At 52.1% G+C, this 20,222-nt stretch overlaps 2 protein-coding genes across 4 annotated transcripts in view; one reads left to right on the top strand and one right to left on the bottom strand.

Moving 5' to 3' along the window:
* Positions 1-1,660: 1,660 nt before the first annotated feature.
* Positions 1,661-4,775, bottom strand: Zscan2 (zinc finger and SCAN domain containing 2). The gene is made up of 2 exons (XM_090321615.1): positions 4,418-4,775; positions 1,661-3,477 (listed from the first exon to the last, which is right to left on the bottom strand). Exons 1-2 carry the CDS (start codon positions 4,773-4,775, stop codon positions 2,072-2,074), a joined length of 1,764 nt encoding a protein of 587 aa, XP_090177741.1. The 3' UTR covers positions 1,661-2,071.
* A 7,873-nt stretch (positions 4,776-12,648) lies between these two features.
* Positions 12,649-20,222, top strand: part of Iqgap1 (IQ motif containing GTPase activating protein 1) — a 66,589-nt gene continuing 59,015 nt past the window's right edge. Inside the window, exons 1-2 of one of the 3 annotated variants that reach the window (XM_090321603.1) lie at positions 12,649-12,718; positions 19,146-19,245. In XM_090321603.1, the coding sequence (XP_090177729.1) occupies positions 19,181-19,245 (65 nt within the window). In that variant the 5' untranslated portion in view covers positions 12,649-12,718; positions 19,146-19,180. Of the gene's footprint in view, positions 12,719-17,162; positions 17,366-17,649; positions 17,774-19,145; positions 19,246-20,222 lie in introns of those variants that run through there. The other 2 variants (XM_090321601.1, XM_090321604.1) reach the window with 2 other exon arrangements.

The raw sequence follows: 20,222 nt of genomic DNA, 5'->3' as shown, positions 1-20,222 counted from the left end.
AGGACTAGCATCTACACAAAAAAATACAAGAAAAGGGAAGGGGCTGGGAGTTTGGCCTAGTGGCAGAGTGCTTGCCCAGCGTGCATGAAGACCCGGGTTCAATTCCTCGGTACCACATATATAGAAAAAAAGCCAGAAGTGGTGCTGGGGCTCAAGTGGTAGAGCTCTAGCCTTGAGAAAGTCCAAAGACAGTGCTCAGACTCTGAGCTCAAGCCAAAAAAAAAAAAAGAAAAGGGGAGGCCCAGCTCCTAACTATATACCCATGTTGGTGTGGCCTGTAACTAAGAAAATACAGGCATATGTACTCAAACTGGCATGCTGAATTGAAATCACTTTGTATAAAGACAATTTAAAAAAAAATAAAATTTAAGAAGTGGAGGCCAACCCAAGGTAAACATTCACTTTAATCACTTTTCTGGACTCAAACCTCTACCAGGAATAAAAGGCCAGGAAAGGTGATGGTCCTGCTGCCGAGGAGATGATGACTACTGCAGAGTTTTTATTTAGTGTTCTGCTCTTTTATCCATTGTTCCTATTAGGTATGTCTTGTGGCTTTAATAATACAGTGGAGTTAAATAGCCTCAGGAAAAGAACTGAGATGCTGGCCAAGTTAGCAAGCCCTCTTACCTACCTACCTCAGAGGGCTGGAGATTGCAGGTAGACATCTTAGCTCCATGTTTTCACCATGATGAAGCTATTATGACTGTAAACTGTAAACGTTACCTAAAAAAAATTCTATGAGACACATCATCTCCGGGCTGGGCACTGTCCCTGAGCTTTTTCTGCTCAAGGCTGGCACTCTACCACTTGAGCCACAGCCCCATTTTTGGCTTTGTGTGGTAAACTGAAGTCTTACAAGCTTTCCTGCCCTGGCAGGCTGTGAACCTTGACCCTTAGATCACGGCCTCTTGAGCAGCTAGGATTACAGGCATGAGCCAAGAGCACACGATACAGTTCTGGGTTTCTTACACACATTGAAAGGGCAGATTCAAAAGCCAGCTGGTCATAGTGGCTCTCATCTGCAGTCCCAGCCCTTAGGAAGCTGAGGCCAGATGATCACAAGTTCAAAGACAGACTGGGCTACATTGTAAGACCCTGTCTCAAAGTAGAGAACGGGACTGCAACACAGTACTTGGCATCCATCCCAAGCTGCGTCTGGAGAATGAGGCAGCTTCACGTTTCCCAGAAACGCCTCGCTCCATCCTGTCCCTCCACAGCACAGCGTCGCTGCTCACCTGAGTGTGTTCAGTGTGCTAAAGGAAACACAAAAACCACGCGTGTGACTCTAGGGCCAGCTCATGGCTCAAGCCCAAATTTCTCCAGGGATTTTAATGTCCTCAAAACTGACATGTTCTTATAAAGTGTTCTTAGGGTACAAAAGCTACTGGATAGGATTGCAGTGCTGCACTGAGAAGATAAACAGGACAAGGAGAAAACAACAAACAACTCGGCATGCAGGCTGGTTCACCCTGGGTGAGACAGAAACCACCACGCACCACATTTAGGCACTTGGGGTGTGTAAACCCCACACTCCCTACACAAAGCACAACAGTAAGTGTGTTCCCAGCAGCAAACTCCCCACAGAACAAGAGAGACAAGTGAAGCACATCTCAGTTTACACTGTTTTCGGGTGGATCCTGACGCTGATAGTACTGTGGTCCTGCCAGCTCGTGGAAACAAGAGCTTTGCTTCGCTGAGAAGACCCACCAGGTCTGACAGGAATCTCATCAAGTATGGGGGACCCTGGGGTGCCGGCTGCGTGGGGTAAAGGCACCTTAGCCTCTTCAAGTGGCAGCAAAACCACCAGAGCCACACAAACCAGTGTCTATTATTTCTCCAGCAACTCAGCTGAGAGTTGACAGGCTTCTTTCCCCATGGGAAAGCATTTCCACCCCGTTTTGCCAAAGCGGACCCTGGAGAGAGGAGGCTGGTCATTTCTGTAACCAGAAAATGACCAGCTTCCAGACCTTTCCAGCCCCTGAACACCCTGGGGTTTGAGCTAACCAAGACGGCTGCCCCGGAGGCCATGCTGACTGGGAAGAAGGACCGACCGCTGGGGCCGCCCCCTGCTTCAGCGCAGTTTCTCCCGCGCGTGCGTCCTCTGGTGTGTGATGAAGTTGGAGCTGTTGCTGAAGCCCTGCCCGCACTCCGGGCACCGGTAGGGCCTGTCGCCGGTGTGGATCCGCTGGTGGATGATGAGGACCGAGTTCCAGCTGAAGCCCTTCCCGCACTGGGGGCACCGATAGGGCTTGTCGCCCAGATGCGCCCGCTGGTGCATGACGAGGATGGAGCCGCGGCTGAAGCTCTTGCCGCACATGAGGCACTGGTAGGGCTTCTCGCCGGTGTGCGTGCGCTGGTGGACCCGCAGCTGCGAGCGCTGGCCGAAGCCTTTCCCGCAGCCGGCGCACTTGTACGGCCGCTCGCCGGTGTGCGTGCGCTGGTGCTTGGTGAGGTTGGAGCTCCAGCTGAAGCTCTCGCCGCACGCCCGGCACTCGTAGGGCTTCTCGCCGGTGTGCACGCCCTGGTGCGCGATCAGGCTGGAGCTCTGGCTGAAGCTCTTGGCGCACACCCCGCACTTGAAGGGCTTCTCCACCAGGTGCGTCCTGCGGTGCGTGGCCAGGTTGGAGCTGCGGCTGAAGCTCTTGCCGCACTCGGCGCACTGGTAGGGCCTCTCCCCGGTGTGGGTTCTCCGGTGCGTGATGAGCGCCGAGCTCTGGCTGAACCTTTGGCCGCAGTCGGTGCACCGGTATGGCTTCTCCCCGGTGTGCACGCGCTGGTGGCGGATGAGGTTGGAGTTGTAGCTGAAGGTCTCCCCGCATTCCTTGCAGGCGTACGGCTTCTCCCCGGTGTGGATACCCTGGTGCGTGTTGAGGCTCGAGCGGTTGCCGAAGCTCTTGCCGCACTCGGGGCACGCGTAGGGCTTCTCGCCGGTGTGCGTGCGCTGGTGCGCGATGAGGTTGGGGCTGCGGCTGAAGCTCTTGCCGCACTCGGCGCAGCGGAAGGGCTTCTCGCCGGTGTGCGTGCGCTGGTGCGTGATGAGGTTCGCGCTGCGGCTGAAGCTCTTGCCGCAGTCCCGGCACTTGTAGGGCTTCTCGCCGGTGTGCGTCGTCTGGTGCCGGCTGAAGTTGGAGCCGTCGCTGAAGCTCTTCCCGCACTGGCCGCAGCGGTAGTGCTTCTCCCCCGTGTGCGTGCGCTCGTGGGTGAGGAGGTGGGACTTGCGGCTGAAGCTCTTCCCGCACTGCGGGCACTCGAAGGGCTTCTCGCCCAGGTAGGTGCCCTGCAGGCCGATGAGCTGGCCGACCGCCCCGTCCTCCGCGGCCGCCTCTCCGCCGTCCTCGTCTCGGGGGCTTCTCGGGAGCCCCCCGGAGCCCAGATGTCTCCCGAAGCCTCTGCTCCCCCAGCCAGGCATCTCAAACGACTCCACACCCCCAAACGTGTCCTCGGAGGGTTCCCCATTGTCACTCTGTATCTCGGAATCTGAAACAATGAACAGAACGCCAGGTCCGCTCAGTACCCTGTTATGCTGGGAGGAGGAGAACATCTTTAAAAATCGCTGAAAAGGCCCCCCCCCAAAAAAGCGAATGACATGTATTCACAGCTGCCCTTCACTTTTTCCTGGCCTGCTTGGAAGCAGAGCAAGAATATATTTTATAGCATGCACTTGACTGAGTTTCAAGGTGCCCTTCTCTCCCCATTACTTTCAACTATAATTGTGCTGACTTTATATAAAATATCTCGGCCTTAATTTTATTGTAAAGCTAACAGCTTGATCACTGGTGATACCAATATAAGACCCGACAAAGCAGGCTCCATTACTTCACAGCCGTGTGTCCTTGCTGAGATTCCATTTCCTAGGAGTAATAGAACACCCCCACCTCACAAGACTTAGTGAGTTTGGCATGGAAGGTGCCCAGGGCAGAGCTAGGGCTGGATCACAGTCAGTCCTTGTCAGTTACTTCTCATCTCTCTGTCCAGCTCTACACTTCTGCCTCAATCTACCTCTTCCCTTGCCCTCTCAGTCTTAGTGTTCCGTGCCAGATGCCTCGGAGACACTCGCCGTCCTGATCCTGGAAAGTGTTTTCTTCCGCACACACATTAGAACTCACTACACCTATGGTACAGCTATGTGCCTATTGAAGAACTTAGTGTCTCCCCTAGTAGAACGAATGCCTCAGAACACACATAAAGTCCAATCAAGCTCTGCCTCCTGCTAGCTGCATGATCTTAAAAGTCACCTAAGATGAGCCCGTGGCTGCTTGGGAGGCCAAGCACAACACGGGTAGATCAAGGTTCGAGGCCAGCCCTGGTAGAAACGTTCTCGACCTCCTGTCCTGAACTCTGGAGTAGCACGGTGCACACTGCGTGGCCTTAAAGCACGAGGGCAGGCTGGCTGCGGGGCGGGGGGGGGGCGGCTCACCACCGTCCCGCAGAGCCCGGGCCTCGGCTTCCTCGCCGCCCTCCGGCCGGTACTCCCGCAGCCAGGCCTGGATCTCGCGTGGCAGCGCCGTCAGCATCTGCTCCTGGGTGTGCAGCTCGGGCCTCAGCCAGCGCCGACACAGCTCCCGCAGGCGGCCCAGGGCCCCCGGCGGCCCCCCGGCCCCCCTGTGCTCCCCAGCGCCCCGGCAGCCGGGCTCGGGCTCCGGGCCGTCCTCCCGCAGGACGGCCTCCTGCACCCAGCACTCGTCCTCCACGATCACGGGGGCCGCCCGGGTCGGCGAGTCTTCTGGGCGCAGCTGGACGGGAGGGCCGAGGGGGCCGGGCAGCTCCGCGGCCATGGCGCGCCTTCGCCGGGCGCGCTCGCCGCCGCGCCGCCGGGCTCCGCACGTCCTGCGGAGAGGCCCCGACGCGGTGCCCGGCGGAGCGGACCGGGAGAGCGGCCGAGCCGGCAGGTCGGGACACGCCCCCCGCGCCTCCGCTTCCCCGGCCCGCAGCGCCCGCCGCCAGGCGCTGGGCGGGACGTCCGGAGCCTTCCGGACCCGCGCAGACCCTCCGCCTCGGGCGGCGAGAACATCCGCGGGTTCGCGGCCAGGCGCGCGGGATCCCGAGCGCCCGGGCCCGCGGAGCCCCGACAGCGCCCGCGACGCCCCGGCGGGCGCCGGGCCCGTTACTCGCTCTTCCCGGGCTGCCTGCCGCGGCCCCCGCGGTCCCGGGCCGGCGCCTCCGCCTCACCCTCCCGAGGCCGCGTCCGGCTCCAGCGGCCGCTCGGCGCGCAAAACCGGCCGGGGCCGAGCCCGGCCCCTCAGGATTCGCCTCAGCTGGAGCCCGCGGGGCGCCGAGAACAATGGACGGGAGAGGCCCGCCCACCGCCGCGCTCATTGGCTGCCGGGAACAGCCCCTGGGAACTCTGCTCCGCTATTGGCGGAGGCGGCGTCCGGCCTGGAGGCGGGAGCGAGGTCTGGCCCGAGGCATTGTGGGAGGTGTAGTCTGCGCACCGAGTCCCGCCGGCAGGGAAACCCGCGGACGGCCGTCGAGTCCCCAGTGCGGGGCTCAGCTGCAGCCTGAGGAGGGTCGTTCGCGTCCGTCCGTCCGTGCAGACGAAAGATGGGCAGGGGAATCTGGAAGTGCTCTCGGACCCGGGGGGACCACCGAGGGTGGACGCCGCCGCGGCGCGTCAGAGCCGGCCGAGTGGGAGCCGAGCCCCCGCTGGGGGAGCCGGCGGCGGCGTCGGGGCGGAGGCTCCCCGGCCGGCGAGGCTGCGCCCCGCTCTCCCACGCGCAGTCCCCACGCCCGGAAGCCCCACTCCGGTCGCCTCCTGGGAGCCTTCGGGTCTCTGCCGCCCCCTGCATCCTGCTCGGAGCCCAGGTAGGAAATGTGTGGGGAGTCCTCACGGTGGGGGGGGGGGCATGCGCGCATGCGCGTGTGTGCGCCTGCCTGTGATCTGATCGTTACCGACGTAACCACCAAATGACTGAAAACTATCAGCGACTACTGTTTCCAGTGAAATCTTGCATATCACGTATATGCATATTATCAATATGCATGTGTCATACATATGTTATGCATATATATGCGTACGTAGCACCAGGGCTTGAACTCAGGGCTTCCAGCTTGCTCTGCTCCCACTTGACTGGCACTCGACTACTTGAGCCACACCTTCTACCCAGCTTTTTGTCGGTTAATTGCAGATGAGCGTCTCTAGGACTTTTCTGTTCCTACTAGACACCTGGTCTGCATCTGATCCCAGGATGAATTGTTTGTAAGAGGTCTTTGTATGCTAAGAAACATATATAGAAATATAAGGAAAGAGTAGTAATGGCTCTGTCACAGAAATTACTGTTTCTTGGTTTGTTCCTTGCTTTCCGATTAAACAGATTCTTGATTTTTATGTGGCCACTTTTGTTCCTCTTGTCATTTTATAGACCCTGAATTTGAGGGTTAGAAATTTCTCTGCAGCACTCCCAAGATCATTTGAAATCCATTTTAACCTCCTTAATTGATATACATAACTGATCCCCCACATCACCTTTATAATACAAAGTATATTACAAATAAATACAAATAAAGTAATTTTAAGAATACATACCTGAAAAGTAATGTTTACTTTGTTCCTGGGTGCAGGGTTCAATCCTGTTGCCCACAAATGCACTCTGGTGACGTCTTATTTGCCTGAACTGTCCATATGGAAGCAGCTCCCCCTCCAGGCCAGCCGGAGAAGTACCTACACTCAGTGCCTGAATATAATTCCCCTCCACTGCTGGCAGTGGGTGCACCCAGAAAGGGAGGTCCAAAAATAATGATCATGGCTTTAACAGAGATTTAATTCTCCATTTACCCATCCTCACCAAGAAAGGAAGTTAACGCAAGAGGAAAAAGATTGGCAGGTGTAGGGAATGCTAAAATAATGAAGTCCAAGCACCCACGGATTACCAACTGTTACCATTCCTGATCAAGCATCATCCCGAAGAACTGCTGCTTGCTTGTCATAGGGTAACACCGAGTCCTAGAAACACAACCAACTTTGGGGTTGCTCTTCCAGGCAGTTCCTTTCTCCACTGGGAGAATTCCAGGGACTGCTCTTGGTTAAAAACTTCTAAAGCCGGGCATGGCTGGTGGCTACTGAGGAGGCTGAGATCTGAGGATCACCATTCAAAGCCAGCCCGGGCACTAAAGTCTGTGAAACTCTTATCTTCAATTAACCATCAGAAAACCAGAAGTGGTGCTGTGACTCAAGGGTAGGGAGGTAGCCTTGAACTGAAGAGATCAATGATAGGACCAGAGTTCAAGCCCCACAACTGACAAAAATAAAATAAAAATAAAACAAAACTTCCTCAAACTTACTCTGCCTAATTTTAAATAAAAGGCACGTATAGTAAAAACATCATAGTAGATAGAAGCTGAAGAGTCAGGCTTGAGAACATTTGGGAACCAGGACACAAAATACAAGGCTTTAAGAACTACAACAATGCCTTAGCAAAAAGAGTCTAGCCTGCCTGCCCTGTACCTTTATTTCATTTATTTTTTTTGCCAGTACTGGGGCTTGAACTCAGGGCCTGGCACTGTCCCTGAGCTCCTTGAACTCAGGGCCTGGGCGCTGTCGCTGAGCTTCTTTTGCTCTAGGCTAGCACTTTACCACTTGAGCCATAGCACCACTTCTGGCTTTTTCTGTATACATGGTACTAAGGAATAAAACCAAGGGCTTCATGCATGTGAGGTAAGCACTATACCACTAAGCCACATTCCCAGCCCCCCCTTATCATATACTGCATCTCCTCACCTTCTCACTCAGGGTGCTAAGTGAAGGGGCTGGGGTGGGGGAGAGAATTTAATTGGTGGAATTTAACTCAATGCCCACCCTCTCTGAACCAGCTTCTAGCTTCTATTAGTTATACCTGGTACAAAGGACAAAAACAGGATTGCCATTCCAGGGACTTAAAACCTAACTTGGTAGGCAGAAACTACATGTGTCATGATTTTAGACGTCAAGCAAGAAGGGGCCTTGTCCCAGGGAATGTCCAGCCTAAGGCCATCTGAGCCCCTTAACTCATCTCCACTTGGTGGAGGTGTTGGGGGTGGTGGTAGGGAGGCCCTGCTTTCCAGGAAGACCTGTTTGTGATCTGGACCAAATGATTCCTGAGTAGAGGCCTGGCATCAAGACAGAGGGTCCTTGGGTCACGAAGCCACAAGAAGTACCTCTGCCAACCTAACACCCTATCACTGCTTAATCCATGCTGCTGTGTCCAGGGGAAGTCTCCTTTCTGCTGTTAAAAAACAAACAACACTTGAATGACTAGAGTGTAAACGATAACATGCCTGGGACTGGACTGAGAGGAAAGAGGAGGCTATATGGTCCCTTGCAAGCATGCTGAGATAGAGAAATGAGGACTTGAGATTGTGGAAGCGTTTATTGTGAAGAGGGAAGAGTAAAAGTTAGTTCAAGAAGTGTCATGTGGCCGGGAGTTTGGCCTATTGGTAGAGTGCTTGCCTGGCATCCATGAAGACCCGGGTTCGATTCCTCTGATACCACATACATAAAAAAAAAGCTGGAAGTGGTGCTGAGGCTCAAGTGGTAGAGCTCTAGCCTTGAGAAAGTCCAAGGACAGTGCTCAGGCCCTGAGCTCAAGCCCAGGACTGGCCAAAAAAAAAAAAAGTGTCATGTGACACACCCATGCTATAAAGGCTAGAGAGGAATTTTTGTTTTCTTTGAGTGGAATTTTTTTTTGAGGTTGAGATCCAGAAGATTGAAGTTTGAACCACCAGGAGCAGGAAAATCTATGAGACTCAATCTCCACTTAAACAGCACAATGGCATACTGGAGGGATGGCTCAAGTGGTAGAGCACCAACCATCAACAAGAAAGCCCTGGGAGTGGATTGGAGCTCAAGTGGAATATTTTCATCCCCAAGGCCAATATATTTTCCTACTGTTATTAATGGTTTGTTTTGAGTGTGTCAGAAGGCTTTCTGGCTCTGGACTTGTGGGCAGTTAGCTTTTCTCTTAGTCATCGTGTGCCAGCCAGGGCTTCCCTGGGATTGTACACTGCTCCTTCTCACCAGAAAGAGGAAGTAGAAGGGATTTATAACCTCCAGCCAATTTCTACACTGTTCTGAGCTGCTCTACTCAAGGACATTTGTGAGCAGGTACGAGGTGTTTCTGGGCTTCACAAAGCAGCTCAGAGGTGTCCCCAGGGTGACACCAGACACTCTGTCTGTCTGCCAGACAGAGCCTAGAAAGGCTAGGGATAGAGTATTTGGGGGATATTTATTACCATAACCTACAGTGACCACCTTCTGGCAAGATTATAAGTAAATGGGAATTATATAGATAGGAAGGGGGAGAAAGGAAGAAAAAAATACATATGCATGGTCTTGAGCATAAACACTCAAGGACTGTACACAGGCACTGAGTTCAAGCCCCAGGACTGACTGGTACACACACACACACACACATACAGAGTTACCTCCCTCTCAGAGCTGAGTTCCCCAGAATCACTCAGGACTGAGAGAGTGTTGGTGATAGATAGCCATCTGCATCCTCTGGACATTCTCTCAGCCCGGGCAGGAGATAGCCTCTGTTCCTGCCATTGCTCCTCACTTCCACAAGGGGCCACTGTTGACGCCCCTGTAAATTACCACCAAGGTGACCTTGCCAGCTAGGCCTTCAGCAGAGGTCTAGGAGATCACTGGAGAGAGAACTGGACTCTCTGGGCACCACTTGAGTCACAGCTCCAGCCTCTGCTGCTATTATGACTATGACACTGCTATTATTGGTATTGTGTGTATGTGCTAGTACTGGAGCTTGAGCTCAGAGCTTGGGTGCTTAGATTCTTTGCTCAAGCGAAGCGTCCACCCCTTGAGTTCCATTTCTGGCTTTTGGGTAGTTAAGTAGAGATGAGTCTCACAGACGTTTCTTGCCTGGCTGGCTTCGAACCATAGTCATCAGATCTCAGCCTCCATCAGCTAGGATGACAGACTGAGCCACTGGCACGCGGTGGGGTTTCCTTTTTGCCACCACTTGGAAATGAACATCCCAGGACTCAGTCTTTAAAAATCTAGTTGGGGGGCCGGAAGTTTGGCCTAGTGGTTAAAGTGCTTGCTTAGCATGCACGGAGACCTGGGTTCGATTCTTTGGTACCACATATATAGAAAAAAAGCTGGAAGTGGTGCTGAGGCTCAAGTGGTAGAGTTCTAGCCTTGAGAAAGTCCAAGGACAGTGCTCAGGCCCTGAGCTCAAGCCCAGGACTGGCAAAAAAATAAATAAATAATAAATAAATAAAATAAAGTTTTTTAAAAAAAAAAAATCTAGTTGGGGGCCCGGGAGTTTGGCCTAGCGGTTAAAGTGCTTGCCTAGCATGCACAAGGACCCGGGTTCGATTCCTCGGTATCCCACATACACAACCAAGCCGGAAGTGGCAGAGACGAGACACAACCAAGTCGGAAGTGGCAGAGACGAGACTGCAACAAGCGACAGAGAGCGAAAGCAAGCAAGCGGAGCCCAACCGAGTGGTGGCCGGAGCGAGCGGGGCCGGAGCGAGCAGGGCCAGAGCGTGCGGGAGCGAGCCGAGCCAGAGCCAGCGAGGCCGGAGCGAGCGGGGCCGGAGCGAGCGGGGCCGGAGCGAGCGGGGCTGGAGCGAGCAGGGCCGGAGTGAGCGGGGCCAGAAAGAGAAGGGGGCCAAAAAAAAAAAAAAAAAAAATCTAGTTGGGAGGGCTGAGAATGTGGCTTAATGGTAGAGTGCTTGCCCAGCATGAATGAAGCCCTGGGTTCAATTCCTCAGTACCACATACACAGAAAAATTCCATTGGTGGTGCTGTGGCTCAAGTGGTAGAGCACTAACTAGCCTTGAGCACAGAGAGGCTCAGGGACAGACCCCCAAGCCCTGAATTCAAGCCCCAGGACTGGCCAAAACAAAAATCTAGTTGGGAACTATTAGAGTTCCCAGAGATGCCTTGTGAAGAACAGCTGAATTACCTGCTAGGTGGGGAGACTTGTAGTTTTGCTAATTGAGAAGCCAGTGGTCAGAGCCTAGGGGCAGCTGCAGGCTGATGAAACCCGAGTCACACCAGTATCCCTGCAACCCTGTCAGGGAATCTAGTGTGGTTCTGGGAGGGACCATCTTGGTGCCAGGGGCTGGAGGACTCATTTCCGGCTGCACCTCTGGCAGGGCCCAGGGGTAAGGGATGGGTGGGGCTGCTGAGGCCCAGGGCCCAGGGAAGAAGAGTCCTGTACCTATTAAACCCCAGGCACAGACTGTGCTTCTCACGGCAGCCACGGGAAGCAGCACCTGGGTGCCTGTGGGGGGTCACCTGGAGGGTGGGGGGAAGGGATGGGAACCGGGATTTCTATCTACCAGTCTTGGAGTCCTCCCTTCCTCAATCCCACCAACACTGACTGAGTGCTATGGGCTCTGCAGGTGTGCCTTGCAGTGCATGTGCAATGCGCCTTACAAAAAGTTACTATCACGGAATTAGGCCCATCTGACACCCAAGAGACTCCCAGTTTAAAACCCCAGTTCCCAGTGTTCTTGACACCCTATCTGCCTCTTTATAGGTTTATTGAAGGCTGAGGATGTGGTTCCAGTGATAGATCCTGAGTTCAAACCCTAGTAATCAGTAATAAAAAGAAAACAATCAAAGTAATAATTATGTATCTTTCATATTCAAGTACATAGTGTATCCTGTTGCTTTAAAAAATCAACACATGGCTGGATGCTGATGGCTCACACTTATAATCCTGGCTATTCAGGAGGCTGAGACCTGGGGTTTGCGGTCCAAAGCCAGCCAGGGCATAAAAGGCCAAGAGACACTTTATCTCCAATAAATGAATCAGAAAAGGTTGGAAGGGGCCCCATGGCTCAAGTGGTGGAGCACTAGCCTTGAGTACGATGAGGCTTGGGGAGAGCATGTCGGCCCTGAATTCAAACCCTAGGACTAGCAAAAAAAAAAAAAAAAAAAAAAAAGAAAAGAAAGAAAAGAAAAAGAATCTGGGCATCTGAAGCTGGGCATTGGTGGTTCACATCTGTAATCTCAGGAGGCTGAGATCTGAAGAGCACAGTTCAAAGCCAGCCAAGCCAGGGCAGGAAAGTTCCTGAGATTCTTATCTTCCATTACCCATCAGAAAAGTGGAAATGGATATGTGGCGCAAGCCTTGAGCAGAAAAGCTCAGGAACAATGCCTAAGCTCCATGTTCAAGCCCTATGACTGATCAGACTCACACACACACACACACACACACACACACACACACACACACACACACACACTGGCTTTCTTCAATATCTTATTGGAGATAAGAGGTTCACAGAGACTTTTTTTCTGCCTGGGCTGGCTTTGAACTTCTATCCTCAGATCTCAGCCTCCTGAATAGCTAGGATTATAAGTGTGAGCCATGGGCGACTGGCTTCTGTGAGGCTCTTATCTCCAACTAAACATCGAAGTGCCAGAAGTGGAGGTATGGCTCAAGTAGTAGAGCACTAGCCTTGAGCACAGCACTGCGCTCTGAGTTCAAGCTTCAGTACTGGCACCAAAATGAACAGAGAAGCCATTGTGTGCCTCGAGGTTGTTGAAGTCAGGGAGCTTTTGGTCTGGGAGATTGGTGGCTTCTGACAATGCTAAGGATGAGCGTCTGGGAGCTTAGTAACACACCGAGGTCTCCTGCTTTAGGAACTGACGACCCTCGATGACATGGCTGGCAACTTCATGGAAGAGTGGGCTACCCAGACACCATCCAGAAAATCCTCTCCATGCATGCCATCTAACACAGCCAGAAGAACAGGCTTTCTAATGGTAAGAGTGCAGTTCTTTATTTTTAACACTTAGGTACTTAGCGAGGGTCCAAGTCTGAACAACCTTACGACATTGGTTTCTATGAGATTAATTGTTGCCTTCCTGACATGAAAAAAAATTATCCTGGTCTGGGAATATTGCTTAGTGGTAGAGTGTTATCTTGAGCTACGCTCAGGGTCAGTGCCCAGGCCCAGAGTTCAAGCCCCATGACTGGCAAAAATAAATAAATAAATAGTCCCTTCTTTGTGTGACTTTATGCAAATGTCTACAGTATTTGTTGTGAATATCTCCAGTCACCTTTTGACATACATAGTGTTGTTCCCCTGTTCTGACTGATAGTTCCTAAGGTAAATGGCAAACATCTTTGTTTGAACTCTGGGCCTGGGCTCTGTCCCTGAGCTCTTCAGCTCAAGGCTACTGCTCTACCACTTGAGCCACAGCGCCACTTCAAGTTTTCTGATGGTTCATTGGAAATAAGACTCAGACTTTGGTGCCCGGGTTGGCTTTGAACTGTGATCCTCAGATCTCAGCCTCTTGAGTAGCTAGGATTATAGGCGTGAGCCACTGCTTCTGGCTGGTGCTGGCTCTTGAACATCATGCATGGGCTGGAGATGGAACGGGAGGAAAGCCTAGGCAGACGCACACAGCATCATATGCACACAGAGAACATACGACTGTCATTCCTGCTTTTCTTCATAGCTGTTACACAATACATGACTCTGCCCAATGCCTTCCAACAAGATTGAATCTATTGATTTATTATCATAAGCAATGGAATGGCTATTGCTTCATAGTCTGCCCCTCATACTGGTTTTATCATTTAAGAGTTTGGGTAAAATGACAGTAAGAGTTCACATATACTGAGGAGTTACTACTGAATCCTCACATCAGTTTCATCCTTGTCCCCATTTTGTTAAGCAAGGCATTGAGACACAGATCCATGCCTGCTGAAGGAAGTGGCTGAGAATCAGCCATCTAGTACAGTGCCCGCTGCAGAGTAGGTAGCCAATAGTAATGGCTGGTATCTGAGGATTTGCTCAGTAGTAGAATGCTTCCCTCATAGGTATGCATCCTGGTTTCAATTCCCACACTGCAAAAACTAAAATTGAGGTCTTCTGTAAAGTTTGATGTGATATTCTCACTTGAAACCCCAGTATGCACATACTTGTACATACTTGGTGGGGTTTATTTATTTTGCCAGACCTGGGGACTTGGGCACTTTCCTTGAGCTTCTCAAAGCTAGCATTCTACCCTTGAGCCACAGCTTTTTCTGTGTATATGGTACCAAGGAATTGAACCCAGGGCTTTGTACATGCTGGGCAAGCACTCCTGGCCCCGCTTGGTGATTTTTATCAGCCTCATTACTAAATAAGCAGTTGGGTTGTTCAGCCATCCATGTCCAGATCTTGCAAAAAAGTAGACTGGAGCTAGAAGGCTGGGGATGGAGCCCAGATTGAATGAGACAGAGCGCTCATCCACAGGAGTACTCCACAGGCCTGAGTCACCTGTGCACCATTACTGTGGGGAGGCACAGTCCAGGCAGATGTCTGTGGTTTTGTGACTGAGAGGCACCAAGAATCTCATAGGCTTAGTCTGTGGAGTGTAAAGGTTGCTTCTGTTGTATTGGCTGCTAGCTGATTGGCTGCAGGACACATACAGATGTCTCCTGATGGACAGGGTTCTGGCTTTGGGTTCAATCCCCAGAACCTCCAAATGAAAAAGAAAAGAAAAATGGGCTTGGCGCCCAGCAACAGCCACAAATCCTCTCGTGAGGGGCGATAGTTACCAAAGACCATAGCAAATGGGCAGCAGAACAAAATGGTGAGTCAGTAAACTCTCATCATTCTGGCTGCCTCAAATAATTCTCCCCTGGCCTAGCTTCACTTTCCTTCCCTCTCATTACCAGGCTTTCTTCTTCTGCACACTCATCTTAGAACTTCAGCCATTATCCGTCAGAACATGCCCCTGGCTCAGCCTGGGACCTACAAGTCCAGCTGCTTGGCAGATACTCCCTAAGGCAGACACTCCCTACGGCTCACTTGTTTCCCAACCCAGGGCTTGGTGCTGTAAGATACTGATCCCCCCTCCCCGGTCCCAGTCATAGGGTTTAGGGAACTCCCTGTCTGTAGACATATGCAGATCCCCTCCATCAAGTCCCCTGGCTACATCTTGGGTCCCCCCACTTTGTGTTGCAATCATAGTACATGTGTGCAGAGGATAGGAACTGATTTTTCCTCTTTGTGGGTAAGTGAATACTCCTCTCCTGCTCATAAGAACTTTTAATACTTTCTCCTGATCCACAGAATAGAATCAAATCTCCTTCAGTATCAAGTTCAAGACCCTACGGGGGGGGGGGTCTGACACCAGCCTTCCTTGTCTGCCTGCTTGCCTGGGATAACCCTGCCTCCTGTCCCAGATACTGGATTCTTGGTCTACAATGAGGGCCCAGTCTAGAAATGGTTGGCTTGTTTCTGTGCAGCTGCATGGCTGGTCCACCCCACCTATTTCAGTTGCCTATCAGATTGTTGAAGGGACAGTCCAGAGGTTCCATGCCAGAACCTTGCTTTTATTACTGAGCAGAGCTTTGCCACTGAATCTGTCATTTGTGCTCAGGTGGCTTGGGCTCAGATGAGGGAAACCTGAGCCACTAAACTTTAGCATCGAATCCTTGAGGTTCGCCCAGGCACAGTCTGTCCTTGCTCTTAGGTCAGAGGAATATGAATATATGCCAACTCCATGTTGTACTTCTTCAGTTTATTCACTTGTTTCAGTAAATGTTATTCACCCAGTATTTCTGGGCTTTCTCCTGCATGCTGAGGAATACATTCATGAACATGACAAGTCTAGAGTTTTAGTACAAGGATTCAGAAGCCTGCCTAGATCAAGGAAGGCTTCATGGAGACAGTGCCACTTAAGCTGGTTGGTGAATTGCTTTGATTTTTCTTTCTTTCTTTTTTGCCAGTCCTGGGCTTGAGCTCAGGGTCTGAGCACTGTCTTTGGATTTTTCTCAAGGCTAGAACTCTACCACTTGAGCCTCAGCACCACTTACGTTGTTTTTTTGTTTTTTTGTTTTTTGCCAGTCTGGGCTTGAGCTGAGGGCTTGAGCACTGTCCTTGGACTTTCTCAAGGATAGGGCTCTACCACTTGAGCCTCAGCACCACTTCTGGCTTTTTTCTATGCATGTGGCACCGAGGAATTGAACCCGGGTCATCGTGTATGCTAGACAAGCACTCTACCACTAAGCCAAACTCCCAGCCGGCTTTTTTATTTTTCTATGTATGTGGTACCAAGGAATTGGACCAGGGTCTTCATGCATGCTAGGCAAGCACTCTAACACTGGGCCAAACTCCAAGCCCCTTGATTTTTCTTTTTTGGTGGTGGTACGAGGGTTTGAACCTAGGTCCTCATATACTCAGGGCACTGGGCCATGTCTCTACTACCGTTGGTTCTTGTTTTTAAGCTTTGCTTAGCTTTCACAATGAATTGTATCACATAAGTCACTAGATATCATGATGCGTGTAAGCACAAAAGCTCAAGGACAGTGCCCTGAGTTCAAGTCCCAGGATTGGCACAAAAAATAAAGACCCAAGCTGGTACTTGAAAGATCTCTTTGGTGGTGGTCTGTAATTTGCTATCTATTGTCTCCTTTGCTCTTTCTTCTAGCATTCTTTGTCCAAGGTGTTCAAAGAAATGAGGTCAGAGATTGCATAGGCCACAACCACAGGAATGCACCTGCACAAAAGTTGATTAACTCCAGAGTGGGTCCTGCTGGGGAGAAGCCAGGGTTTGGTTAGCTACTTTGCTTATACTGCGGCTGGTGTGCCAGGCGGGCACGATATTCCCCAACCATGGTCTCCAGCCCTGTTAATTGCTGGCTCTTTTTGAGATGGAGCCTCACTTCCTGCTTGTTCAAGTGTGGCAGTTTGGGTCCTGCTTGTGTCCAGTGAAAACACCCAGGTCCACCTGAAGGGCCATCTTCCCAGAGACTGGGCGCAGGGGCGCTTACTCAGCTGGCAGGAGAAGAAGAGGCCTGAGGTTCTGATTTCAGGCCTGCAACACTCTCAGCCAAGGCGCTGGCACTGAAGACGGGGCGGGGGCCAGGGAGAGCGGGACTAGCTCAGAACCGGCCTTTCCGGCAGGGCTTCCAAGAGCCCGGTAACCCATAGGTGAGCCCGCTCCGCCTCCTTCCTTCCGCCAGTCTAACAGGGACCCAAGGGCGTGGCCGGAAGGAGGGGGCGGGGCCTTTGGCTTGGGCCCCACCCCACCCGCCCTTGTATCTTCGCGGTGGGCGGAGTTTCCAGGGCGGGTCTGAATGGAGGGGCGGGGCATAATTATCTGGATCCACCCCTATTGGCTTCTGCAACTCGGATGGGCGGGGCCTAACGGGGCGTGGCCGTAGACTCCGGCCCCGCCCTCTTCCTCCCGCCAGGGCATTGCCACAGGGCGGGGCCCCTAGGGTGGGGCTGGTGGCGGTGGCGGAAGGCGGGGCCTCGGGGACCCCGACAGCCCGCGCACTCAACAGGAGCCTCCGCCGCCGTCGCCCGCGCGTCTTCAAGCTCTCGCCGCTTCCTTCCCGGGGCTCCGCCGCCATGTCCGCCGCCGTGGACGAGGTTGACGGGCTGGGCGTGGCCCGGCCGCACTACGGCTGTGAGTGCGGGGCTCAGCGGGCTGGGGGTTCCGAGGCGCGGGTGGGGGCCCGGTGGCCGCGGGCCGCGCGGACGCGGAAGCGCCGGCCGGGCGGCGGGGCGGTGTGAGGCGCTGCGCCCGCTCCCCTCGAGCGAGCCGCAAGGTGGCGGGTAGGACGGGAGGCCTCCCGGCCTTCCCCGTGCGCGGAGGCGGGAGCCCCACCCAGAGCCTCGGCAGGCCGAGATTGAGGGGACGCCGGGTGAGGTGGCCGCATGGAGCAGGGCGTGTCCCGGACCTGAGCGGTGGAGGGGTGCTGCCCCGAGGGCCGCCTGCCAGGCAGACCCGGGGCCCGCGGAGCCCCACGCAGGCTGCCTGCGAGGTCTTCCCGGCCGTCACTCCCACCCTCCAAGCCTTCCCGGGATTTCAAAAGTAAAAAGAAAAGAAAAATGCCACAAAACTCTTGACTTCCTCATTTTCTGTGGCCATCCCCGGGACATCAGTGAACTGGGTGGGGGATTAGGTAATTAGGAGAGTCTTGGGGGTGTCTGTGGGGTTTTGATCCTTTGTGTTCTTTTAGAATATTTTTTAAGAAAGGACAAATGGACTCATCCACAGCTATTGTGAGGTTTTGTGCCATGCTTGTGAAATTAGGATGAAAAAGACCTTTAGAGAATTTATCACCTGAGGGGAACGACAGGTGTACAAGCGAATAATAAACTTAGGATAATAAAGACGGAAGAGCTGGGTGGTGAAGGAGATGGGGAGGAGATGGACACATGGTGATTTTGAACAGAGCCTTTTCGTGGTCCTTGGAGAAAAGACTGACTACAGAGCCAGACTGGAGACAGGACATAGAAAGGAAGAGGATGAGCTAGGATGTCAGCGTTCAGGGGTGCTGATGTGGATGTGTGTGTAGGAGGAAGCAGGAGCGTGAGAAGAGAGAAGGGTAAACAAGTACCTTCCTAAAGAAGTCAAGGCCTGACTGGAAAACCTTGAATGCTTTCAGATGGCATTAGGGATTCCATTTCATACGCTGGGTGACTGAACTCCCTTGCTTTAAGGTTGATCCCGCAGGCTGATGACTACAGTTTGAATTCAGGTCCCTCCCCTTAATAGCCATAGGGCTAAGCTTCAATTTCCTCATCTGTAAAATAAAAGTGTTAATCTCAGCATTGTTGTGGGCTTTAGTGAGAGAATGCACTTACATTGCTTAGCATAATTACTACCAGTTATCTTTCAGCAACTGCTGGCTTTTGGTTACTAATTTAAAAGGGAGAAAGTGTGATCTGATGTGTATTTATAAAGGTTCTGACAGTGACACTTTTAGGCGACATTCTCGAAGGTACAATAAAATTTTGTACGTGTTCCTGTTAACTTACATTTTTACCAAGAACAGGCTGAGTATAGTTGAAACTCCATAGTTTTTGTTTTAGCTATCCACACGTCCACTAGTTGCCTTGACTTTCTGGGTGATTTGATAGGTGGAATTTGATGGCTGTGGCATTCTTTTGTCCATGGTCTTTTTTCCCCCCTCCCTTCCTGGGGTTTGAACGCATGATGGCCTGTGTGCTGTTCCTGCACTGCTTCTGCTCAAACATATCACTGAAGCCACAGCCCCACTCCTAGCTCTTTTGGCAGTTTAGTGCAGATAACAGACTCATGGGCAGGAAAGGCTTTCCTGGCTGGGCTGGCTTGAAAACAAGATCTTCAGATCTCAGCATCTCAGTAGCTGGAATAACAGGCCTGAGCTACTGGCACTGGCTCTGACCCTGGTCTTTACATTCCTTCTTTCATGTTTTAGCTGTCCTGGATAACGAGAGACTCACTGCAGAGGAGATGGATGAGAGGAGGCGGCAGAATGTGGCTTATGAGTACCTTTGTCATTTGGAAGAAGCAAAGAGGTAAAGATGGGCTGTCTGGAGGGAAGACTGGGAAGGGAGTGATGTGAAAACCCAGGTAAGGTTTGCTCTGCGTATGTTGTGGGTGAGCCTGGGAGTAAGTATGGATAGGATGCCTTTTCTTGGTAGCAAGTTTCCCTTTAATCACGAGATACTGTCTATGGAATCATTTCCACATTTGTGCCCTTCCATTTCATGCTCTGGTACATATTTTGGGTCCTGCCAGCTGTCCGTGAGAAATAGCTTGAAGTTTTTACTGTTCTACAGCTCCGCACTGGGTTTGATGTCTCTGTGAATTGGGTTCCTCCCCCATGGCTGTGGAGTGGGTGGTCTGGGAAGCTGCTGCCCGTCGTGCTGTCCATCCCGCAGCGCTTAAGGACAAGCATGCATGGCCGCTGCTTTCTCAGCTACCTCAGGACCTTGTGGTCTTAATTGTAGGGTGTCAGCTGGCATTAAAGATTCCTTTTGTTCTCCATATATGTTTTTTTGGCAGGGAGGAGGTTTGCTCCCAGAGCCGTCAGATAAGGTTCTCTGGAGGTGAGCGCTAGAGGATCGGGCATGAGAGGTTCAGTGAAAAGGTGTGGTCATCCTTGAGAATCAAGGATGTGTTAAAAGGGGCCAGCAGTTGCTGAAAGATAACTGGTAGTAATTATGCTAAGCAATATATAAGTGCATTCTCTCACTAAAGCCCACAACAATGCTGAGACTAACACTTTTCTTTACAGATGAGGAAATTGAAGCTTAGCCCTATGGCTGTTAAGAGGAGGGACCTGAATTCAAGCTGTAGTCTGATGCGTGGTGGGTTTGTGGTGTGTATGTAATGATGATGGTGGAGATTAAACCCAAGGCCCAGCACATGCTAGGCCACTGTTCTGCCACTGAGGTACATTATCATCCATCCTCTCAGGAGAAATACTTGTTGACCCTTGAGGTCGCCCTCTGTTCTAGATAAAATGGCAGCCCCAGTTGGAATTCCCTTT

Source organism: Megascapheus bottae, chromosome 30 (assembly GCF_031878675.1).
Source record: "Megascapheus bottae isolate mThoBot1 chromosome 30, mThoBot2.hap1, whole genome shotgun sequence".
Taxonomy (NCBI): Eukaryota; Metazoa; Chordata; class Mammalia; order Rodentia; family Geomyidae; genus Megascapheus; species Megascapheus bottae.
This window is presented reverse-complemented; position numbering and strand designations above follow the sequence as displayed.

Bases quoted from the DNA above. Each gene is read 5' to 3' on its own strand.
- Zscan2 (XM_090321615.1), bottom strand. From the start codon at position 4,775: ATGGCCGCGGAGCTGCCCGGCCCCCTCGGCCCTCCCGTCCAGCTGCGC. The intron at 3,478-4,417 runs GTGAGCCGCCCC...TCATTGTTTCAG, and splicing joins CCGGGCTCTGCGGGACGGTG to ATTCCGAGATACAGAGTGAC.